We start from the raw sequence: 25,846 nt of genomic DNA on the forward strand, positions 1-25,846 counted from the left end.
CGCCGCTGCCGCCGCCGCCGGGGAAACGCGGCGAAGTCCGGGCAAAGTTTGGTGCCGAGGCCCCGAGGCGCTGAGGCACCGCCGGGCCGCGCCGGCAGCGCAGCGCAGAGCAGCGCAGCGTAGCGGCGGGCCGCGCCGCGCCGGGCCAGCGCCGCCCGGGGCCGGGCCTGGTGGTGCCCGCGGGGCGGCGCGGAGGCGCCGGGCTCTCGCGGAGGCAGCGGCGGGGCCGGAGCGGCCGCGCCGGGCCGGGCAGCATGTCCTCCATCCTGCCGTTCACTCCTCCCATCGTCAAGCGGCTGCTGGGCTGGAAGAAAGGGGAGCAGAACGGGCAGGAGGAGAAATGGTGCGAGAAGGCGGTGAAGAGCCTGGTGAAGAAGCTGAAGAAGACGGGGCAGCTGGACGAGCTGGAGAAGGCGATCACCACGCAGAACATCAACACCAAGTGCATCACCATCCCCAGGTCGGTGGTGGGGCCGGGGCCGGGGCCGGCTCGGGGGGCGGCGGGGTTTGCGCGCTGCCCTGCCGCTATATATAGCTATAAAAGCTGGCTGCAGAATTGAATTACTGCCTCGTAACGAGAGAGGAGGAAAGTCGGAGGGGGAGCGCAGGGGGGGGGAAACGTCTCCGGCCGAGTCTCGCAGGAAAACAAAACGCAAAGTTGGGAGCGCCGCGCGTTGCCCCACGCGCGTCGTGGGCGCTCGCGTTGCCAGAAGTTGCAGCGTGTTCTCTAGGACCGCTGCACCGAGGGTTTCTTTTGCTTTTTCCTTTTTTTTTTTTTGCATTTTTTTTTTTCCAGTCAGGAGGATGGTTTTGTTTGGGTTGCTTGCCTTACTCCTGCGAGCCGGCCCGCTCCTGCTCTGAAGATGTGGTTTGGAGCCCTGCTGCCCGTTGGTTTTCAGATTACTTGTTAAATGGGGAGTGCGAGTGGCACCGCTGAAGGGCATTACTTGCAGGGCAAAAAAAAAAAAAAAAAAAAAAACGAAAAAACAAAAAATCGCGTAAGGATGGATGTAACAAGTTGTGTGGGTTTTTTTTTAATTTTTGTTTTAACACAGATTTTATTCTCAGCCTTGATGCCGAGATCAATCCATAGCATGCATCCTTATGACACACGAAGTATCGTATCTAAGAAAAAAAAATCTCGAGTAACTTTCAAATAACTGGCCCCAAGCAGTGCTTTATTGCGGCGGATTTGTTGACTTTTGTGAGCTCAGCCAGATGACTGCCGGTTCTGTTACTGATCGTTGTTTTGGGGGGGGGGGGTGTTTTTTTTTTTTTTTTTTTAAACAAAGGCCAAAGTTCATCCCAAATATTTGAATGCTGCATAATTGTATGCTTCTGTGTGAGAAGATATCTCTGTGTGTATGTGTATTCATGCCTCTCTCTCGCCCAAACAAATGTATGCTTTCTTGGTTGTCAGAATGATTTAATATGCGGTAGCTAATACAAAGCAGCATCTGTTGCATGAAAAAGTGAAGCACGTAGCTCAGAAATGTGGCTGTTTGGAACTCCTAATTTTTTTTCYCCAACAACTATACTTCTAAAGAAAAAAAGTCTCCTTATCTTTTCGGTACCGAGTGACCATGCTTAAGATTTTGGCCAGTAGTCCAGACTGACGACTCTGCCTTTGTTAGAGTTATTCTGGCTCCTCGTAGTTGAATTAGAGCTCAAAACCTGTGAAGCTACCACCTGGTACAAATGCCCTTAAACCTCTGTTTTGAAGTTCTTGGTAAGCAGTGTGCTTTCCTCATAGACAATGCCCTATTTAAATCACTTCCCTGAAATATTTGCCTTTTTAAAGAAGAAGAAAAAAAAAAAAGACTTGAGGAGTCCTACAGTCGAAATGACTTGTGTATTGTGCTTCAGGTCTCAGCAAAGACTTGCTGCTGCTGACCTGTTAGGGAGCAGAGTGAGAGGCCCCCTGATGTTTACTTTACTAGCAACAAGGTGTTTTAGCAYAAGGGACGCAAGTTTTGATATTTTATGATTCAAAGGAAGCAAAGAGACAGGTGGAGTAGGAAGCCTTAATTTAGAGAAATAATTTTAAAGCTTGAAGATAAGTAACAACACAAGCAGATGTCACAAGTCATAAATATTATCACCTCCAGAGATTTTTTCTGGCTATTGTCTGCTGTGCAGAAGTGAATGCCGGTTTCTCCCAGACGTTGCTCTGTTAAAGGAAATCAGTACAAAAACTAAAACATTTCATGTTCACTTATGACACAGAGCCTAAACCTTCAGATCTTAATCTTTGGTACTGGGGAAGTGTCAGCATATTTTGATGGTAGTTCCTTGTGCCTTGGTACTAGTTCTTAAATATGACACTTCATATGTACTTTTACTGTTATTTTATATAGATATTACAGAGATCCTTAAAACAGTAGTTAAGTTAGCCTGTGCTGGACTCTCTGCAGCAATGTAGTATGAGGTTAAAGTCTAGGTATCTGGGATTGGGGAATGGAGTGGAAATGTGAAACAGCTGGTCTCGAAGCCAATGGCAGAGCTGTAATTGTAACCAGGCCTTGTGACTAAGTGCAGTGTCTTCTCCACTGGACTGCGCTGTTTGTCCTCATGCATTTGTGAATCTGATTATGTCACTTGAAATTAGTGTTTGCAAGACAATTTTAGCATGGCTTTTGTATTTTCTTTTAAAATAATTCTGCGTACCTTGTTTTGCTATTTAGGCAAATAAGTACATTGACRGGACAAAGGGGAAAAAAAACCATCATTAAGGATTAGATCATGTTGTGCATTGTCTGTAATACATCAGTAGACTGAATTACAGTGGAACTATGCCAGGGATGACTCTGGCCCAGCAGAAGTAGGGTTAGTCCAAAATTAGCTATTGTATCCATGAGACGAAGCAACATTTCATATATAAAAGTGCTTGAGCTTTTCAGAAACATTGCTCTTGGGAATAAGGGCTACACAGCAAATGAGCTGGAACTTCAAATTCCTGTAGTGATCAAGTGGGGTTGAGTGTGTTACTTTCCAAGTGCTCTGTTTGTAAGATAACGTGACCGACAGACATTCAGGCCCCAGGTTTTCTGTTCAAAGAACCTATGGCAGCCAGCAAAAGGCTGGGGAAACCTTGGAAGATTTCAGCGTGACGCTCTGGTGCTGGCAAGAATTTTCCTTCTCATTGATTCTGGTGGAGCAGGAGGTCATTTCGACCTGGAAAACCAACCGGTCTCAGACCACCCTATAGTTGCCTGGGCCTGAGAGAAGGGCTTATTTAGAGGAATTTCCCTTCTTCTCTTGGTTCCTGCTGTCAAAGTCCATCTTTCTCTGAAAGGGAACTTTCCACGATATGGAAAGGAATCTCAAAGTGAACTCTCACTTGAGATCAAGGGAGGTGAAGTGTAGTTTGTTCTTCTGGACCAGTACTTTCACTACACAGAAATCCATGGATAGGAAGTCATTTAGTAGGTCAGAGAAGACGGTATGTGCCTTTTGCCTGTGCACAGAAAGGAGGTCTGGGCATTAGTAACCACAAGCAAATCTCTGCCTTTAAACCTACTTGCACTAAGCTGGTAGGCTTTGATGATGTGAGCTGACCTAGTCCGTTTAGTAACCCGTGTCTTATGACAGTAATACATTTTTTCATACCACACTGGATGATACAGTTGAAAACACGCATTCTTTTTGTCCATCCATTAAAATATATCCTTTCTAGCAGCTGCACCAATCTTGAAAGCTCGGGTTTCAGGATGGGTGTTTTTATCACCTTCCAAACAAGCTGGGGACTGTGTGTCATTAGCACATACCCCAGCGCAGCCAGGTGTTCAATTTTAGGGCCTCTCTGCTTTGCTCTGTGAGCAAGCCTAAATCTCCAACTGCTACCAGTTGCTATCAGATTTTTTTTTAATTTTGGATGGCTCTATTTGCTTCTGAGGCCAGGGAGTATGGYGAGTGTGGCATCTGATGGCAGCAAAGTCTATAGCTAACGTTACTACCTACCTGCAGAAAATGAATGTATCCCTGTGGACTTCATCCTTGGGAGTATGATTTGGAGTGAGCCGATATCGTGCACCTGATAAAGTGTTGATATTTTGTCCCAGAAATAAGATGTTTTAGGCTGATCTGTTATATATGTTATATAATATATATGGCGCTCTGAACTGTAGGAGTCAGGAACATGTGAGCATTTACTAATTTCTGGAAGCTGTGCACTATATATAGTCTTGCTGATATGGGAGAAGATAGCACATGCTTTGTTTCAAGTGCCTTAGTGGTACTACGCATATTAAGATGTAAATCTCATGACATTTAGTAGTGTATTTTCATATGCATACTTCTTGTTCGAACCTATTACTGTATTTTTTATTTTATTTATTTATTTATTTTTTTATCACCAGTGGTTTTAGGGGAGTCAAGATACTTCTATGTAAGGAATAATCTTTTAAGTGGTGGGGGGGTTTTCTTTAATTAAGAAAATAGTTTTGAAGAGTGGTGGACGTTATTTCTTGTGGAACTCATCTGGTAAGAATAGAAGSTACCAGCTGAACTGGAAACATGGCACATTTGCTTTTTGAAGGAAGCTAAGCAAGGTGTCCATTATATGGTTTATACTTTGGTGGGGAAAGCCAGGAATAATACATAAGCGATTTTAGGAAGATCTTGGGTATGAGCATAGCTTCTGTTGTGTTGATCACTGACCATGCAATCTTTACAGGAATTGACCGTGTTCTTAGGATCCTTTTAATACCAAGAAAATACGAAAATGACAAATATCGTAAGTAGCAGAGGCAGCCTGCAAGATGGTAAACCTCCAGTTTCAGTAACAAAAGCAAAGAGCCAGTCATAGTTTTGTGTGTCCGCACACAAATTTGTATTGGTTTGCGCCAATTTTAAACTGTCTTGTTTTCAATTTAGCTTGTCCCTGTAGGGGAGAAGCCTCAATATTGCTTAGACTTGCTTGAGTGTGTCCACACTTAAGATTAGATAGGTCTAAGAGTGGTACATAGGAGATGATTACGGTACGGTCCCTGCGTGCAGGCATAGGCTAGCTGCCATTATACTTGTTAGCTCGCTGTTGCTGGTAATGTTACTGCTGCAAAGCTGTGTGTGCTAACCTGTGCACTGACCTGGCTTTATGGACAGGGTTTTATAGCCACAACTGTGCTGCTAGCTGTACCCACGCGAGCTGGTTTAGCAGGGTAGGCAAAGCTTTACAAATCTGGTCATAACTAGCTTTTGTGGTGTTAATATGACTTTGCAGATCAGGCCTACAGATGAAAATATGCTAATTAAAGGGACACGGGGCTCTTGTCATGGGTGTTTTCTGCCTGCAGTCCCTCTTGTCCATCAGTACCTTTCTTTCCTTCCTCCTCCCTGTCTGCTCCTGAAGGGTCCGATCCTGTCTTGGGGCAGCGCCGCATCCTGCTCGGAGGTTACCGCTCCCCGCAGCCCCTCCGCCCTCCCCTGCCCTCCCTTGCACCAGGGTCACTGTCCCTTAGATCTGCCTGGGCAGTAGCGTGTGTAGTTGATTTCTAGCCCACACCATGCAGCTTTGTAAAACAAACCTCAGCCATTAAATTAACCCAGATAATGTTRATGCAACAATTCAGGGAGCGGCAACGCATCCAGTGACCTTGGCAGAGATGAAGGAGCTGGGGAAAAGGGGGTTCAGGGCAGAAAGTGCTGTCGCGAGCTGCTGAGCATAACAGCTTCCTTGGCTCAAAGCAGTAGCATGTCTGATCCAGCCCTTGGTAGGACGTCTTCACAAATTTGTAATGTCTCTCTCAGCAGGCAATACTTGTCAAGAACTTGCCAATATTATTTTGGGGGGAGGGTGATTTTTTTTTTTTTGCCTCTTTTCTCTGGGAATTATGGACCAGATCATATTTCACATTAAAACCAGTGATTAAACTCCTCTTGACTTGAAAGACAGCAGGGTTATGTTCATATAGGACATGAATGGGCTAAGGAAAAAATGTATTTTATCATTTTTTTGAGATGTTTTCAAATATTCATATCTCTGCTTTTTTTTCCTTCTYCCTTTTTTCAAGAGACTACAATATTTAAAATAGTTTCTGAAAGGACTCATAAGATTCGCATTGTGTAGTAAGTGTTGAATCTTTGTGAAATAAAGTGCTTAAAATGGATGCTTAACTTTTGTAGTATTAGGAAAAGACCCTGAACATTGCAGTCGTTTAAATATAATGAGAAATAAATACAAAAAATTGATGAAATCAAGAAATGCACACTGTACAGGATTATCACATCAGGGATCCAATTAAAATGAACTCTTCTAATAAATATTGGTTTAATAATGTAAACTTGTGATCACTATATTATTGCAACAGAAATAAAATTAACAAGATTTAATGGACTGAACAGCCATTAATTTTCACTTGTTAATTTATTAGGAGCTTCTAATGCTGCTAGATGCAAAATAATGCCATTATCCTGCATGAAGTACTTTATGAAATAAATAGGGCCAAACAGTGCTTGAATTAAATTGAAATCAGATTTTTTTCCCTAAATTATCTTTTTCTGGATTTTTTTTCTTAGTTTTCCTCTATTGAGTGCAATTAAATTTTCAGGGATGGGATGCAGCACTCTTTCAGCAAGGCTTATGAATGGTCCTAATTAACTTTTCTCCTTGTCTGCCTTGATGTGCTATGTAAAAAGCTTTTTCCAGTCCAAAGCTGATTGTGTGGACTGGCAGTGAAGAGAGCAGACAGGAGCGAGGGGAATAAAGACGGGGCAGAGGTTCTTGTCCAGACCCTCCAGTCCTAGTAGGCTGACTCCACCAAGCTTAGCAAACGCTTGCTAATTACGTTTTGTTACATGTGACTTGAGTCCAAACGTAAAGACGAGGAAGTTGTTAATAATTGGGCTCTCCTACTTGTCCCTGGTAGCACGACTTTCTCTGTGACTGAAGAGACAATAATGTGTCAATTGTAGCAGTTAATGCTGCTTTTAAAGATGTTTTGAAGTCTTTTAGACCTGATCCTCATTTACTCGCACATCTCTTTCCCATCACTGTCAGAATGGTGGGACTTGCCCTTAGGCTAACAGGAAAGTTTGATGCTGCTGGTGCTGTGGCTCTGTAGAAAGAGAAGAAGAAGACGGAGTCTCTGTCTTGGAGCTTAATCCTCCAGAAATATAGGCCACAATTGTGAGCATGAATAAACCACTTATGCATGGTAGGAGATAACCCTTAAAAGCAAACAACAAAAAAATATCTTCAGACAAGCCCAGACAGGTGGGAAATAGTCACATCCTGCTTTGTAGAGGAACATGCAGAAATTGTGTGAGCTCCAGGATAGGATATTTTCTTTGTCAGCTAAGAAGCAGAACTTAGTTGTTTCTGATATCCAAACTTGTGTGTGGTGCAGATAGACTCTAGGCAGCTCAGAATGAGTAGGACAGGAAATCTGTGGGATTGTGTGCCTCCAGCAAGTGCCCTAAGTATCGAACCATCGGTCCTTCCTCTCTGGTGGAGAGGCTCCGCATGAACAGGCATTACTCAGCCTGAGCAATGGTTGCTGATATTGGCCTTATTTAGATCAAGAACACGTTTTCAAAGCAGCAGACGTCAGTGAGTAGGAGCAGCGCTGGGGAAAGGACACCAGGAAGCACGGGGAGGAAATGGCAGTTGTTCCTTGTGAGCTTGGTTCTTTAACCTGCTTAATTTAGAATCATGCTATTCYGTGAGGGATCTACTTAGTCTCATTTTTAAATTATTAGGAGCTGACGCTGATGTGAGAGAGAGGATAAAATTATAAATCTCATTGGTGAGCCTCATGAAAGAACACGCTTCTTAAAAATCCGGCAAAACCTACCTGTTAGAAATGTAACTTGTGCAAGTCCAGGAAAGGGAAATAGATGATCTTGATAACTTTCATTTGTCACTAGAAACATCTTTACAGTCCACTTGGTGTTCAGCGCTGAGGTTACGAGGGCAAACAAGTTGCGTGTTTCATGTAGACGTGGGATGTGACTGGGGTCTGTGTGCGCATGCCATGCGGTCCGTCTGCCTGGGGCCCTCAGGAAGGACAGTTACGGGGCTGAAATATAGGTCAAGCGTCCTTAGTTTACTTCATAATTTGTAGTTACCTGATCTGAAAACTTCATTAAACTTTTGCTTACAAATTGCGTCGTAGGAAAAATTGGAGATTATTTTTGAATTGGTGACTTTCATTAACCATAACACAATCTTTCTAAAAAGGGAAGTCAAAACAGAAATTTCCTCCTTTGTGGTGAAGCTGCAGCCAGCAATAGTTGAATGATGGATGCTGATACTGACTCTACATTTTCACAATAAAAGAGAAAAAAAAGTTGTCCTTCCTGTTCTAGTTGCTTCTATATAAAAGAAAAAATTCACTTACTCTGATTCACTTAACAGATGTAAAACAGTTAATATTCACAAAAAAATTAGGCATAGTACAGACATCTGTGGAACATGAGATTGCTTGTTTGTTTTTGTGTTGAATGTGCAGTTGTTGTTATTGCTTTATCTACTTAACAGCTAGAGAGTACTTTTTCCAAAATTTCCTTTTCCTCTGTAACTGGATTTTAAGTGTTTCTGTGTGGGAAGACAAAGACCCAGCTACAAGCACCTTTAATTTTTTTGTACTCGGAAAGACCAGATGTGGTTTTCTTCATAGAGATACAAAGTCTGTGGTTTCTACACATGTGGAACTGTACAGAAAGGTCCTTTTCTTCTTTTATTTGTTGAACAAATTGTTGTTCCCCTTGAGTCAGATGCATAGTCAATTTGCAGCACACAAATGTCTAACAGTGTCTGAAAAATTATATAGTGTTTAAAAAGTACTCTCTGCCTAACAAAAGGCTGCTAAGCAGCTGGAGTCCGAGTCTTTTCCCACTCATTTTTTGCATTGGTGTAATTACATGGATTTCAGTAAATTTACTTCTGACTTRCATGCAAGTGAAAAGAGGTTCAGGCCAGCGCAAATAAGCAGTGAACTGAACATGGAGGATAGAGGTGTTTGTAGGTTGAATATTATCAAGTTTTCTCTTTCAAATCCAGGGCTCTTGGGGCTTTTTTGGCAGGTCCTGAAGCCTGCCCAGCAGACCCCATGAGACCCAAGGGCTCCATGCAGGGTAGCYTGCACGGCTACAGCACGGTATGTTCCCGTGAAGCCTGAACTYCTCAATGCTGGGCTGGAAATCTGGCAGGAGGCCAGGCAGGATTTAGCTGGAAGTTTGTTGAAAATGATACTTTTCTGCAAAGCATTTCATTTTTGGAGGAATTCTCACTCTTGTTTCATTGAGGGTTTTCTGACRGGCACCGATGTGGCTTGGCAGAGGTCCACATTTTGTAGCTTGGATGCCACTGACGGTGGCTTTGGCACTGACAGTGGGTCCTGATCCTGTACCTGTACAGAAGGTGGTATTTGGCTCTTATCACGGTGGAGTGGGGATGTTTTTGGTTTTTGTTTCCCCCCTCCCCTTCACCATTTTTAACCAGCTTGCATAGTGATAGTAAAGCACTTATAATGTGTTTTTCCCTAAGCACCCTTCCCACCTCCCCTGCTACACAGCCGTACAAATATAGGAAGGAGTAGGGGTTTCCTCTTCCGTGACCTGGATGAAGCTCACCCACAATTACAGACCTTGAAGTCACAAGAGCACAAGGTCAGCTAATAACATCTGTCCTTTCTTTCTTCCCCCATGGTCAGCAGCTTTTTGGAAGAAAGGCCTACAGCAGTTGTAGGCATTGGAACATCAAAGCTAAACCTCTGTGAATTCTGGAGACCCCAGATTAATTCCCTTGTAAGAGTTTCGTGGCCTTGGAGTGCTGGAACTTGCATACATTTGGCTAGTCTTTCTCAATATCTGCTTCTTGGGTCTAAACTGGGTAAGAACCACTTACCTGGCTTACTGAACGTAAGCTTCTCTGTAAGTTGAATCACTGTAAGTTGAATCTTCAGGCTCCCTTTTTTGGCCTGTTTAATGTTGTCTCTTTCTTTTCAAAATTGTGGGGCTTTTTTTATGGCCAGTGGGGTCTTCGCAGAAGAAAACTGTTAAAACAGTGGAACGTGGAAACAAGCCTTTTTGAAATGATTGCATTAAAAACAAGCTTTGCAAAACGACTAGATGTAAATTTGTAAAAAAGGTAGATAATCACAGTCTGACTAGCAAAGGTAACATTACTTCATAGCTGATCTTTGTCTCCAGTAAAAGTCTGCTGGCAGTCTGCAAACTGTTTTGAGCTTTGCTCTAAATTAGATGCCATAAATAACTTGTGTGTAGGTAGACAGCTGATCACTGAAGCTTTTTCCCAAATCTAGTTTTGTTTGTTTGGTAGAACTATAGGCTGCAAGTTTGTGTATAGGGTTGCAATCACATCTTCGCTTTTTCCAATAATAATTGAGTTAAGATAGGTTTGTGTTGTGGATTATTGCCTAATAAATGTACACTGTGATTAGAGAAGACTGAAAACATCAGGTTTTGTTCCACACCACAGTGTAACATTGAGCTAAATATTTAACCTGTCTGTACCTCGCTCTAACTATCTAGCAAATATAGTACTTAACTCACAAAGATGTCGGAGAATTTAATACAGTAGTAAAAAGCTCTTACAATCTTGAGAGAAGGACTCAGTTGAAAAACTCAGTAACTTGCTGCTTTAAAAAGCTTTCTGTTGCTGTTCATCGTCTCTTGCATACTAAGGAAGCTGTCATAATTTTTTTCTGGAAACTTTCTTTGAAAATATGTAGGTGCTACGTCAGTGAGAATATTAGAATTCCATAGATGTTTCGTGGTAAACCTTAACTGCCTTTGCATAATATTTATCTATTCATCTCTGTGCTGGTACCTCCTGTACACATGGAATATTTTGACTGGTTGATACACATCATACCACAGTGGTCTGCTACTGAGCTTAAGTTTAAAGTCTGTTAGCACAAGTCCAGGAGAAACACTATACGTGTAGCCTCGTGTTTTCATTTAAGGTAATATTATATAACTGTATGTAAGTATAATGCCATCCAAATACAAAATATTAAATAAAAGAAGTGCATGTTTGTCAAGCGAGTGTACTGTTGACCCACAACAGCATGGGTTGGAAATAATTAACATTTTTATACCTATAGTCCTGTCTTTCACTGCACATTTTGGCAGCCACTGAGAGTGCTGGGCAATCATGAACATCTATTTGCTTTAAAACTCCTTTGCATCTGAAGACTTCCGGTGAATTGTTCCCAAAGAGACGACTGAAAACTAATAGCTGGCCATCTGGCTGGAAACARCATAATTAATAAAGTTTTCTCTCTTTCTTTTAAATCATTTACAAGCTTGAAATAAATGTCCTTTTCAAAGGTATTGAAGCAAGTCGAATTTAAATTCTTGCCATGGCTAAAATCAAAGACCATGAAGCAATGCTTTAGATCATGGCTGTTTAGATTTCTTGAGAGCAAAACAACCTCCTGATTAGTCTTATGTGTTATAAATGGTTACTGGATATGAAAGGCAACAGTTAAGCTCGGGTGCTGTTACCTACTCCCATTAAAAAAAAAAAAAAAATTTTACTGTCTAATATTTATTGAGTCCTTTTAAAGACCTTTTCAAAATGGCTTTTCAGGCCCACACCCTGTTGAAGGGGGAACATTTATATCCTCTAATTTTATACCACAGGTCTCCAGGTCCTTTACAGCAGAAGGATTTTTATGCCATTTTGCTGATGGAGATACTGAAGCCCTGAGAACGTGACTGAGGTCCCTGAGGTGCTGGGGGCAAAGGTGGGGCAGAGGTAGGGCAGCCCCTCACTCGCTGGTGGGAACCTTGTGTCTCTGCTGGYGTTGTCCTTCTGGGGATAAGCCGACAAGGTCCTTTAGAAAGCTGCTGCTCCAAGGGCATGTGGAAGAGGCATTTGTGGCCTTACAGATGGTTGTTTCTACCAAAGCACCACGTGTGAATTGGCACCTCCTGGGACACCCTTAGGAGAGCAAGAAGCAGCGTTCTGCACATGGTTGCTTGTGAGAACCTTTTGGTGTAAGAGCGTGTTTCGGCAACCCTGCCACAGCTGAGGAAGCCTGGAAACTTGACTGGCCAGTCTGACTTGCAAGAGGACGGAACTATCTGGTTTTGGTACGTGGAAACTCGGGATTGAGGAGGTGTAGTCCAGAGCTTGAGGCAAACAGGTTTGCTGGACAGTCTAATGCAYGAGGAGCAGTGGTTCCCTCTCTAGCCGAATCCATCTGTTATGAGGGCTTTCCATTGTCACTGAGCGTAGTCTTAGCTCTATCCAAATAGCTTAAAACATCTGATCCTGAACAGGAAAAGTGACTGAGAGGCTTGTAGGCCAGCTCTACCTCCAGCAACTTCCGAAGGGATGAGGAAAGCTCAGCTCACCACTTTCTTAAAATACAGGTGGGCACAACAGGGCAGAGACTCTTGTTTAAAAACAACGGGAAGAGCAGGTAACAGGCAAGACCAACCATGACCTTCTACAAATATCTTTGCTGAGGTGGTTTTTAAAACCACTTGTGACTGTCTCATCAGGGCTGTGTGTTTTGATTTATTAAAGTGTGGCTTCATAAAGATCTYTATACCAGGAAAGCATGAAAGTGCRGAAGACGTAGCTTCTTGGATGCTTGAGAAATGGTATTTTGTTTAATATTTGATATATTTGCATATTTTCCAGGCTTAGGATGAGTAGAGATCCTTACTGTCTAGATCTTCTTTAACTTGAAGGTGCCATAGCAGTTTTTACTGATATTTCTGATGGCCATAAGAACAAGCCTGAATTCAAACTTATCTGCACTTACTAAAGTTGTGGGTCATTGCACCTGGAGAATACATATCTTAGGTTATCAGAAGAACTGTCCTGCCATTTAGATACCTGGGCTGGTGTATAACATGAAGCGAGCAGCAATACTCCTAAATAGTGTTCTGGGTTAAAAGAATAYTGTCATGTAAACATCCTCTCAGTTTTTTGTTTAGTTTTCAGTTTTGTGTTAATGGTGTCTCTGCTGTGAAATATTGGTGTGCCAGGCACAAGTGAACCCATGTAAGCAAGTCAAGGCCTTGGAAATTGTGGTTTGAAATTGAGTTTTGTAAGTTACTGCTTTGCATGCCAGGCTCTACTGGTTCGAAGGCGCTGTCAAGATAGCTGCTTCTAAACGGGAATAAAAATAGACATTTGAGTGTTCTGATTTTAGAGAAGAAAAAAAAAGCATTTATTGGATTATGATTGGCTGGTGACTTTGAAGCTGGAGACAGTTTTATATTACAGAGCTTCTCACTCTGCTTATTCTCTCAGTTCCTGTTCTCCTCTCCCCCCCCCCCTTTTTTTTTTCTTTTCTTGTTTTCTATTTTTAGGATGGCATCTTAGAGTCTCTGCTGTACTGGCAGGCCAGCTATTCCAGAAGAAAAAGAARGAAGAAAGGTGGGACGTAGAACTAATGAGCACTGCTTGTACGTTATTAATCCAGATTTTGAGTGCTTACATTCAAAGTTTGTGTGTTTCCAGTTTGTCTGACGGGGATGAAAGATCTGCTTGCACTTGAAGCCATTGGATACCGGCATTTTGACAGTTTGTGCACTTCGGTAGAGCAGGGGAAAAGTACAAAGTTGAGGACTGGGGCAAGGTCATTAGAAGTCTTAGGACAATTCTTTATATATTAGATATTAACATGTGTCCACTAGAACTAGCTGAAATGCTTCAGGTAGAAAGTGGAATTTTGGTTAAGCCTTCTTATGGAAAGAGTTATTTTTTGAAAGTATTGTGACTCCATAAAAAAAACTTAATGCTCTTTTAACATTTGAACAAAATATGAAAAATCCTTGTTTACAATATACATGTGCATATATAGATGAAATCATGGGATACTGCTTTTCCAGTCAGCTCTAATGCTGTTCGGGTATTAGAGTCACTTCAAGGGCGTAGTTCCAGGAAGAGGGAATTCCACCTGGGTTGAGTCCTTGGTGCTCCTGGACGTAAAATTCCTCCATCCCTCCTAACGAAGGGACCACGATGCTGCCTGGCTCCGCTACAACTGGTGCATGAGATGCGGCTGAGCACCTAGACTCCTTGTTAATTTACGGCTTTATGGCCTGTGCCATTCTGACTTGCGTTCTCCCATGTGCGAGGGGGTTTTGTTTGTTTTGTTTGTTTGTTTGTTTGTTTTAGGGGTTGGGGAGATTTTTTTGGTTAAATATTATTTTTCTTCCTTGTGCTGTGGCTGAGAATCTTCAACATCAGGGAAAGTTAAAGACTTGGAGGGTGAGGAAATGAAAGAAAGTGGTTTTTGGTATGAAAGCAAAAGGTGTTACTTAATGTGACCATATGTGAAATAATCAGGCATAGGTGTTCTTGTTTTTGAAGTCTGAGTGGGTTTTTGTTTTTGTTCAGTAAGTCAGATGTTTTTTCATCCTCTTTGTCACTTTTGTACTTGTAGAGCAGCTCTGAATTTACATCACTGACAGAGAGAATAACTGGGGAAGCCTACGAGACTCTGTCACGCTTTTGCTTTAGGATCACATCTTGATTTTATCAATCATGTTGTATTTCATCCTTAACTGTGGTTTGCAGTTGCTGTGCTACTTGTAACTATGAAGAATATATTTTTAGGTTCATTTGAGGGTTGGATGTTGTCAAAAGCTAGCTGAAAGCTGGTCCAGTGTAACTGCATATAGAATGTACTGTTATAAGCTAAATCATTGAAGACTTATTTTTAGAAGATGAGGATTATTTCAAAACACAGGCTATAACTTTCCTAACAGTGATTCAGTAACTTGTTCTTGTTGGTTAAAAATCCCATCTCACGTCGAGTTGGATCCAATGCCGGCATGCAGGATTTTGTTGTGTTGTTTTGTTATGTTTACGGTAGTGAGGTTGTTGCTCAAAGGTCCTTATCCTCTGTAGAATAGCACAAACATGTCGTTTGGCTCACAAAAACTGATACACAGTTTATTTTGTTGGCTCTCTTGGGGACCGAGGCTGGCTTCTTAGTCTGAAGTTAGCAACCAGCTGGGAATACAGTGTACAGGCTTGCTCCTAAGCTAACTTTTCTCTGGTTTTGTTTTCTGGTGTTACCTCCTGGCACTGAAGGGTGGAGGAGGAGTAAGTAAGTGAAGTGTTTAAAATTTACATTTGCTCCTATCTACCGCGGTAGTTTTCATGGTTTCAGCAAGAGGTGGATACAGAAACTATGTTTGTGTGCATTCTGCAGCAGCCTACGTGGGTGAGACTTCTAATGGAGTATTTTCTTTGGAAAACTTTAGGAGCATTTTTCACAGGTTGAAAAAAGTGTGAATGCATCCCGTTGGCTAGCAGAGGCATCCAAGCCAGCTTGTTGTAATAAAGCTGCATTATGTTGGTGAAAGTTGTGCTAGCGATAACCTCCAATTTTATTTGTCAGTAACTTTTGTCTTGTACTTTAACTCCAAATATTTTCTTAATATGCCAGCAAATGGTGAAGCAAATTTGGACAGAGTAGACATCTCGGGCTATGCTTCTGCGTCTCATTAACATTGCTTGGAAGCCAAGTTCATTTTAATAGAAATGATAACTACAAATTATCCCGTTTTAGTGTGCTTTTATGTTGCCAGACGTATCTCTACATGTGATGATAATGATACATCAGTAACATAATTTTATGTTTACTATTTCCACTTCTCCAAATGTACTTCTTGTTAGCTACTAACTGCTGTAGGAATATTATTCACTGGGGAAACTGCTTGACTTTGAAGAATGCGACTGTGAAAAAATGTTTTGTTTTCTCGCATCCTGTGCAGGGGCTGGTAGTTTCTAGTTGCTGTCGCTACCCGGGGGCTGTTCAGTACAATTTTGTGGCTTTAATAGCAAATAGGCACCTAGTGATGATCCCTTGGTGAACAGGGGTCTAACCACATGCAAAACCTTTGCAGTTGGCCATTTGGTAACTAACCTGACAAGATGCCTCTTAAGTGCCTAGCACTGAAGATGCAGACTCCCTTACACCTTTTGATGTCCCCTTCAAAGGAAAGACTAAATGATGTATCATTGTGTAAGGTAAGTAGCCTGTTAGTGGCCATATCCTCTAATGAAGAAATTGAGCTCTTGAGCTATCTGCAGTCTAGCACTTTTTATGAGGGTTGAAAGGGTTTTGCATGCTGGAACAAGATGTTAGGGGAAAGCAAAATGTGGCTACACAGCAGCCCGGGTGTTGCCTGACCCTGCAGGGATGTGGTGTTCATCCCTACAGCGGGCGAGTCCACATGTGGCCTTCAGGCAACAAGTAAATGAGCCACCTCTGAAAATATTTTCCCGTATTCTTAACTAACTCCTTGCAATTTGAGCATTTGTTAACATATAGATAAGGTAATTGTACAAGAGGTAACATCACCTGGCGATTGCCTAATCAGCTACCTAGATTTGCCTGATAATGCAGCTGTGGAGGATTATAACTTTATGGGACTCTTTTATTCATTGCAAGTTAGCTAGATTACTGCTGTGCATTTTGTCAGGGACAAGAATATCTCAGAACACAGACGTGTAACTGTCATTGACAGAAATTGTAGCATACTGAATGAAGATGTTATATTTATTTGTTTATTTTTAGTTGCTTCATAGGCACCCTGTTTAATTTTAATATATTGCTACCATCAGGCGGTGGTATTCAAATGCACCTCTATTTAACCACCATAGCGTTACTTTCTTTGTCTTTCTGCATGAGTTGAAGCTCTTCACGAGATTGTTTCGGCTAAACCCTTTTGCACTCTGGCATCTTGCTCTCTTCCTCTCCACTGCACTAGCAGTACTTAGTGATAGATGAACACCTAATAAAGTGCTGTTATCTCTAAACTGAAAATAAGTAGAAAGCTTACTGTGGAAACCATGGGGTTTGCTTATCATTACTGATTAATTTTGTCATATTTGTAGTAACTTTCAGTGCAATAATTGGCAAGGTGAGAGTCTTCAGAGGACTTTGTCACTGTTTTTTATTACTTGCAAACTATTCAGACTTTGACTGTTCAAACTGTTGAGTTGAACAGCTTGTGATATTTGCCTGATTGGGGGGAGAGAAACTTGTTCATTTATTCTGTTGGAAAGGCAGGGTGGAAAAAGAGCCTTGACTTGCACCCTGGAGGGACACTATGCAAAAACCAGTCTAAGGTTTCTGGGGCAGGAGCTGTGGAGTTTTCTATTCTTTTGTCTATTATACTTTGCTTTTTGTCATCTCTTAGTGCATGATGAATAACAGTAATAGTATGCTGTGAGACATGAAATCTGGAAGTGTTTATTACAATGTGTGTGTGAACCATAGTCATCACCAGAACTTATTTTCTCACGGACTGGTCTAGTAACTGCCTGGGGGCAGAAGCTTGCAGCATCTTTGCAGCGAGGTTTCGGGCACTGTGGTATTTCTGCTTCCCAGCCTTCCTGTGCATAGCAATTACTGTCCATTCTGCAATCRGCACCTGTCTCTAATTTCCATTAGTTACAAAGGACACTGCCTGCCATATAAAACCCTTAGCTGTGTGAATATAGAGTACTTGGCTTTTACAGGCAAGGGCTAGGAAACACCACAAAAGCAGATAAAAGCTAACTAAAGTGGCTGTTGCAATAGGACTAAAATAAGCATAAAATCTTGTGAGTTCTTTTCTTCCTTCCCTCCGTGGTTTATTTTTGTCTTTTATTTTTTATATGGGGGGAAGGGTGTGAGTGGGGAAGACTCATCCCTAAGCATGCTTGAACACTGAAGTTGTCCTGGGGGAGAGGGGGTGCTCCCCCCCCCCCTTCTTCTCCCTTAAGATTTGCTTCCTTTAAATTGAGATTTCCATGACCTCAGTCTTGCAGTGAGCTTCCCATGGTCAGACGTGTGTCCATGTGGGAAGCCCTTTTACCCTGCAAATGCCTGTGATGAGTAATAACAGTCCCACCGAACTTGCACGTGCTTGAAGACAGGCATGTTCGGAAGAGTCTTGCCAGACTGAGCCTCATAAAAGTCAGTGGAACTAATCACACGTCTAAGCCTAACTATATCATTTCTTCCCTAAAATCTGCAGCTGCTCATGCATGGCTGTGGTATTGCCTGTGGTGCTTGTCAGATGCATGTATTTCTGAGGGAGCTGTTTCGCCTGCAGTGATATTTGTGTAATTATATTTTTGACATTTCATAGTAGATCTGTTTAACAGTGTGGTTGCTACTACTTTGGACTCTAACAGTATTTTGGAGGAGATTGCTCGTGGTGTGATTTAAGTTCGCAGTGACTGCAGTCTGCTTACTAAATATATATTTAATATTTTTCTCTGGGTTTTTAAAGAAAATGGAACATCTCGTAGTGTAGTTACTTATTTCTAAAAACCACATCTCTGCTGGCACACGAATATAAAACAAAAAACGAGCATTCTGGGATTGAGTAAGGATGTAGTTTCGTGTTACACCTCTGTTTTACTTTAATGGTAGATTATCATTAAAAGGCGTAGTCCTATTTCTTTCCATGACAGCATGAGTCTGCAGCTTGCTTTGTGCAGGGTCTACTGTGCTTCTCAGAATTTCTTTGCATCTTYATGGCAACAAGATCACCTAGTCTGATATCCCCTAAGCCGTGCTCTTGTAAATCACACTTGTGGGTAGAGTTTTCACCTCCCTGTTGAAATTAGTAACTTGACATGGTACAAGCATATCTTCCAGAAACGCATCCTGTCTTCATTTGACGGTGCCAAGACATATTCCGCTACGTTCTCAATTTTTTCCAACAGCTAGTAGTATCCTCATTTATTTAAAAAAAAAAAAAAAAGCGTACCATATTTCAGTTGCAATTGGTCTAATGCCAGCTTACAGCCTTGGTTCGTTATACCTTTCTTAGTTAGGCTGGAGTTACTTGTTTCCCGCCTGCCCCAATAAATGTATTCTTACGCTGCTGTAATTCAATCATCACTCAGTCATTGTCTTAAAACAAAGTTGATTTTTTTAAAGACATTTTTCTTTAGCCCTAGAATATTTCTGTGGTCTGTTCTTACTAGGCTGTACGCAGCCAAATGCCTTACAAAAGTCTATACACTAAGTCTAGAAAGTTACCTTTTATCAACCAAATTTCTTCTCTAATAAAAGAACAAAACTAAATTTGAGAAGGCTGTAAAATTAGATTGCCTAAAGGTGTGTTCTTCTCCTTCAGTTCTGCTGCAGTCTTGTAATTTTTTTCACTGGAGATAAGATTTACCCTGGACCTGCCTCTGGAAGCCTCCCTGCCCTCAAGATGACGTTAAATTTTGCCTCATGCCTTTTTTGTCCCCTTGCAGCTTGTGCAGTCCTTCAGAGAACCTTTCTGAAGACCAATTTTCCCCACAAGGGCAGGTTTCGGGTCTRCTGGCTCCGAGAGGGTAAAGGTGCTTAAGTAGCATAATATATTGCTGACTTGGTCTGAATTTAAGTCTGTGGTTTGCCTCGTGATTCGCGAGGGATGGGAGGGAGCGTGTTGGAGCATGGTTGTCCCCACGGCCTGACRCTTCTGACTCGGTGGAAACAAAACTTCATGGATTCCTGTGCCGAGCCAGTGGGAGGGAAGGCAGCCTGCTGCGGGCCTGGCGCCCGACTCAGGGTTCATTCCACCTGGAGAAGTCCTGGGATTATTTTTAGTACTTCTGATTCTGCTTAGTTTTGAATAGTATGGACTATGGTGTGAAGGGGGGCAAATTGGCTAGGAAGGTATCTCAAATGGCTTAATCTTTTAAAAAAAAAAAAAAAAAAAAAAATCCACCATCCAAGCAGAACTCACTAAGGGCTTTTCCTACAGCAGAACTCCCCACTCCAACCACAGGAGCCCANAAATTGGCTAGGAAGGTATCTCAAATGGCTTAATCTTTTAAAAAAAAAAAAAAAAAATTCCACCATCTGCGTGGCCTGTGCTGGAGTATAGCAGTGCAGGGCGGTGAACCGATGCTCACAAGCATAGATGAGGCAAGTCACGGTTTGGGTTTGAGTCTCATTTTAATAATTCTGTGAAAAAAGAGAGAGTGAAGATCTCCTAAATTCTTTCCAATCTACATTTGTTTTAATTTAAGATGTTAGTAAGATTTTACAGTTTCGGGAGGAGTGTGGGAAAAGCTTACAGTAAGAATACTTCAGGTATTTCTTTCATGGGTAAGCTCAGGACAAAACCGAATCATGTTGTTTCAAGCTATGCTTAAGCATTTCTGCCCTGAGGAGAAGAATATGATTACACAGCATATAAGACTTGCTTGGACAAGTTGTAATGACTGTTAAGTAACTGTTTGGTAGGAGCGCGCGTGCTTTTAACTTAATAAATATACATTGTGGTAATGTTAGAGAAGACCTCAGGATTATAATTATTTGAAATATGCTTCACAAGTGCTTAGCAAAGCAAACTAGTTTGTAGTCTCAGTCAGGAGCACATGCTCTAAGGAGATACGAGGAATTTTCGTTCACCCCAGGTGGTTAAAACCAGCAGAAGACATCTGCCTGGCAGTCAGCTACTTCGCAAGGGCCATGTAGTGCCTGTGCAGTGCTCATCGCAGTAAGACTGAAAGATGTATTTAAATACTTGCCCAAACTGGCACTTGTGAGGGCAGACTCATCTTCGGGTGTCTTAGGAATCCCGGGTTGCTAAAGATTAGTCAAACAGTAGGTTGCCGGAATGGTGGTGCCCTGAGACTGGTGCACTGAGCTTCCTACACCTGGAAAAATGGCAGTAATTCCAGGGAATAACCAGGAATATGCATTTTGACCAACTGATGGGCTCATGCCCTTGCAAAGCTTAGAGACTTGGGCGGAGGGGAAGGGGGTTGTTTTGCTGTGAGCAAAAGGATGAGTAATTTATCAGTCACCTGAAGGGTTCTGAGGTCTGGAAGAAGTTGCCTGTGCCTGTTCTTTCTTTAGCTTTTATAAAATCTAAAAGGTCCCTTTCTAGTGTTACCAGTTTGGTTAAAGAAAAAGGTTTTTGAGATACCCTTATTACTCCAGCTGTGCAAAGAAAGATGATTGCCATTTTGTGGGGCAAATCCTGTGCTTCGTTCTTGGTTTTACTCCTGTGCAAAATAAACTTTGGCACTTTATGGGAATTAAAGTAAAGGAACAGTAGATCTGTTGCCTGGCACACTAAACTTTGAAGGTATGAGGTTCATCGCTCTCTGGAAGTCCCGTGGCTGAACTTCAGGCATTATTACTGTAGAAATAGGATTACTAAATGTTATGGTGTAAATTGTCAAGGGTGATTATATTTACTGTTGGAAGGTATCTGTTGTCATGCATGCGTCTCTAGAGAAAGCTTAAGGCTGTTGTATTTCTGCTGAGGATTTCTCAGGCAGAAATGCATGTGCATCTGCAGTATTGTATGTGCACAGTAAACTTGCAGCTTCTGCAAGGTGTTAGCCCCGTTGTATGTGGGCTGCCCAGACATCTTCGTTGTGTGCAAATCAACTCTGCAAAAAGTGTAGTAGTTGAGATGCCTCTTAAAGTGTCAGACTTGCTGCGGGCACCTTTGCAGTTCGTTTGTGTGTGTGTAGTGRGCATAGCTGGAGTTTCCAGATCTACCCCAGCCTGCAGCTTTGACCAGTCTTCAGTAGGGCTGGAAGTCCTGAAGAAGCAGAAAATGTTCARGCTTCCCTGAACACCTTTTTTGGATGGAAAAGAGATGATGTGCCTGGGGAAGCCTGGAAACACATTAGCTCTAGGAAAGCTGTTCAAAAATGGCAGTGTGATTAATTTCCACTTCATTTCTTCAGCTAGAGTCAATACCTGGGCAAGAGTTGCAGCCCAGGAACCAAGCATTCACATGCAGCCTGGGAAGAAGGGAGATTGCTTGSGTGCTTTTGGGCTTGTTTCTGCCCAGGATACTAGCACGTACAAATGGTAATTGGTGCCCAACTTCTTCTGCTAAGCGGGCCCTGGAGTTTCTCTCAGTAGTAAGGGGAACTGTCAAGGTCCCTTCCTAGGAATGTGATGCGCACATAGTCTTCTCTCATTTCTCTGGGGGACTTTTAGGGTGGTCATGTTTCTGTTCAGGTTTCCTCAGAAAAAATTTTTGCACATCCACTGTGCAGTACATGTACAAAGAGGAAGCGCTCTGTTTTCTGAAGCTCTGAACTTACTGGTGTACGCATGCAGCCGTTCTTGTGGTAGCTCCAGTGCTTTGTGGGAGCATAATCCTGGCTATTAATTCTCTGTACAGCACGTGAGCCCGCTTCCTGCCGGCAGCCTGCTCCCCGCAGGGAAAAGATGTGGTTCAAAAGCGGTCTGCCATTGCATTCCTGGGTGGTGTTCAGCCAGCTCCCAGCTGCCCGCTTTCCCAGGCGCTCTACAGGTCTAAGCAGGGGACAGGACACGGACGGGATGAATTGCCTTTGTAGCAGCAATAGGCCGTTTCCAGCCACCATCTTTCCTAGAGGAAGTTTGTCCCCGGCTGCATGAAAGAGAAGGAGGCCGCTGGGATGGAGCCAGTTGGGCTGTTGGTTGAGCAGCCCGGGGTGGGCAGCACAGTGTGTGTGTTAACTTCCTCCTCSAGAAAATGTCCAGACTCCTCGTGTGCTGCAGTAAAATTTATGGGATGCTCAGATGTACAGGATTTTTTTTGGTTTTTGCAAGCAGGATCAGCTTGCAAAACATTAGATGTTGATGCCAGATGTATTTGGATGTGGTTTGCTTTGTTCTTAAACAATAGACAGTTTTAAAGAAAGAGAAATATTACTTGTGCCCATATGTCCCATTGTTCCCATTATGGGTATAATCCAGGCTACAGAGTTCAGCATTATCATGCTGATTCTGTTTGTAGTGAGTCTCATAGCTGAACATTTGTCATGCAGTTTGTTAAATCTTTGATCTCTTCACTTCTTTTCTGATCGAATCTGGGATTTGCATCCTGCGCTATAGAAACTGTGCATGTTTTTWTATGGTTCTCAATGAGTAAATTCTATCATTCCATATTTATTAGCTGCTTGAACTGCTAGGTATAAGCGTTTGGTTRGTTCTGCATGTTTCTGTCGTAGTTTTTCATTGCCCTGTACTTTACCAGCAACAGTTTCAAAGGGAAATAATATGCACAATTTTTTTTGAAGTATTTCTAATGGCAGACCAGCACCATGCATTTTAAAAAATTAAAAAATTATGATTGCTTTCTGTTAAGAAAGAATTAAGAAGTCCCTCTGAGTCACACTTGCTTTTATTGTAAGGTAGGCATCTCTTTTCTTCCATAGAGGCTTGATAAAGTGGTTGTTTGAAAAGGATGGAAAGCATTCTGGAGGTCATGCAGATGAGGATCATGAAGCTTTTTTATTTTATTTAGAAATCTCAGGTTTTAATTGATCTATCTAAAATAACACTATGTATCTTTCATTTCTCTCTGAAAGTCAGGGCTGCTCACTAAATTTAAATAAACGGATACTGTAACACAATTTCCTGGCTGTGTGAACAAAACTTGGAAAACCAAGACTGATGAAACCATAATTGGATTAAGTGTATTCCTTCACCCGTAGGGAACGTGGATAAAATTTCTGTCTTTCAGTAGTTTTGTTTTGACCGTGCTAGTTAAAGGTCCGGGGCTGATGGCTTGTGTTACAATGGGTTGAATAGCAGATGGCAGGTATGGAAGTGTAAATTAGCTAGCAGCTGACATTGCTTGGAGAGCTATTGATTGCTTTGATACCACTGCATGGGGGTAAGTGCTAGCTAGCAGCTGATCAATAAGGGGAAAGAGAAGTTACTTGGAATCATTGCATTAAATTAACCTATCAAGATTTCTTAGTTCTATCCAGTTACACCATAAAGCTCCTTCCCCCTTCCCCAAATAACTTGTTGCTTTGAAACTTGAAGTCTAATTCTCTATGGGCATCACTTCTTGGGATTTACAGTAACAAAGATTTTTATTTTATTTTTTTTAATGACTTATCCTTTTTTCCTGGGTTATTCACGTATGGGCACATGAAGGTGAGGGGAGGATGGAGATCACGCCAAGCACTCTCATCCGAAAAGCCTAGGGGAATCTTTGTTTCTCTCAAGCAATTTCCCGCTGTCTTGGGAGTGGTGGTGACAGGTTTTGYGGAGAGTAGCATCCGGTTTGCTTGGCCAACAGAGCACTGAATGTGATTCAAGGGTTTTCAGGGAAACAACGGATTTAGCAATACAGGATTATCGTATTGGCTCGCCAGCTTGGGTACCTGCCTTGGATTATAGCTGGCATGTGATGTATCATAGGAGTTTCCAGGCCGTCCTGTAAAGATCTTGGCAAAGCTAGCAGCAAAAGGGCGGAGGGRAGGGAAAAAAAGTTCCTGTGATTTGGTATGACACACAGGATAAAATGATTGACTTGCCTTCTACAGCAAAAAACTTACTCACCAATCCCATTTTTTAATCTGTTTCTAGGTTTGTTTKTTTGTTTGTTTTGTTTTGTTTTTTGTGTGTGTGGAAGAGTTCTAAAGAGGGGATAAAGGTAAGGCCAGAAAGGAGCACAGTGAGCAGAGCAGCCAGCCCAAAGGACCGGACTCGCTGCCCGGCCTAGCGAGCAGCAGGCGCTCGGCTTGCAGCACCGCCGTGGTGGGACTGTGCTGCTTCGCTCCATGACCGTTCCCTGGCATAGAAATGTTACCTTAACAGGGGACAAACGGAAAATAATGTACTTAAGATCAACAAACATATCAGGCTTCCTGTTAATGATTTTCAAGCCCAGTTTCTGCAGAACAGATACCTAATCTGTGAATTGCTGCTGTGGGCAGAAAGCTTAACTAGCAGGTGTTCTCTCCTTAACCTTGAGAATTGCGGAGGGTGAGCGTTGTGCAGAATATCAACATTTACGAAACACTGACATGAAACTTCTTTCACCATCGATAGCCCACATCATGGCAAAATGTTCACCCATCATTTTGCTGGCTTGCAGCAGACTAGAGCAAATGGAAGTTGAGAACTGACTCTGAATTTGATGTTAGGTAAAGAAGGGGCTTTAAACATAAGCAATTTGTCTGTTTCTTCTTGGGGATTTATCTGTGGCCTGRTGTGTTGCTGTGGAAATATTTCTGGTTTTACTGAGGGGACTGCTCCTGGGGGGCCTTTGCTTTCTGTGGTTCCACAGCCCAAAATTGGGTCTGCAGCTGCTGGAGGCCGTGAGCTGGTGAGCTCTCCTTGCAGGGAGGCTATTCCTTATGCAGGATACTTCTCYGCTTTTAGCCCCGAGCAGCTGAGCGTGCTGCCCCCTTCCCCGGAGCCATATAAAATCCAGCAGTGCGGTGAGGCCTCGCTGGGGGCAGGGGAGAGAGGCAAATCGGTGAGAGCGGCGGTGTGTTTTGCAAGGAAATCTGGGCTCTCCTTCCCCGCTGCAAGGCCTTGGATGCAGTTGATGGTCCCTCGTGCACAAACAGGGGAGCCCAGCCTGGCATGGCAGATAGACGTTTCTCCAGGGTATGTCAGCCCCAAGCTGGCCTGCCTGGGCTTTACATACCCTGCAGAGTAATGTGCCTTTTTCCTTCCGAATGAAGGAGTGAGTTCTGGGTAGGTTATTTGCTATTCCACCGGCCTGGTTTCATGCTTTGCTCACCTGGYGATTTCGTGAGGACCTGTGTACGGGTTTGGCAGCATTTTGGAGCAGAATCACCCAAGGGTTGTATCACAGACTGCCTCTTGCTTTTGCTGATGCTGAGACAGAGCTGGGCCACAGATGAGGGACTTGCTTTCTTATACTTTATTTCATTTCCTTTCCTTTTTCTTTTCTTTCTTTTTAAAGAGGCTTTTGAAAGTCCCGGAGCCTGGCAGTGTCACATTTGTGAAAAGTGCAGTGGGAAAGCTCTGCTCCTATTACCAAAACCATTTCAGTCAAGCCTGCATTTATGTAGTTTTTATCCTGAGTTTATTTAGAAGTCTTGTTAATATTCTGGCTTAAGTTTAAAAAAAGAGGAGAAAAAGACTTCAGGGGCATCACGCTTTTAATCTACACTTAGAAA

At 42.5% G+C, this 25,846-nt stretch overlaps 1 protein-coding gene across 4 annotated transcripts in view; it reads left to right on the forward strand.

Annotated features, from left to right (window-relative positions):
* The first annotated feature begins 213 nt into the window (after window positions 1-213).
* Window positions 214-25,846, forward strand: part of SMAD3 (SMAD family member 3) — a 75,494-nt gene continuing 49,861 nt past the window's right edge. For 2 of the 4 annotated variants that reach the window (XM_026074766.1, XM_026074774.1), the window contains exon 1: window positions 214-460. In XM_026074766.1, coding sequence (XP_025930551.1) covers window positions 255-460 — 206 coding nt within the window. In that variant the 5' untranslated portion in view covers window positions 214-254. Of the gene's footprint in view, window positions 461-7,571; window positions 7,616-15,916; window positions 15,971-25,846 lie in introns of those variants that run through there. The other 2 variants (XM_026074805.1, XM_026074784.1) reach the window with 2 other exon arrangements.

This window comes from Apteryx rowi, unplaced genomic scaffold, assembly GCF_003343035.1.
Source record: "Apteryx rowi isolate R43461 unplaced genomic scaffold, aptRow1 scaffold_11, whole genome shotgun sequence".
Lineage (NCBI taxonomy): Eukaryota > Metazoa > Chordata > Aves > Apterygiformes > Apterygidae > Apteryx > Apteryx rowi.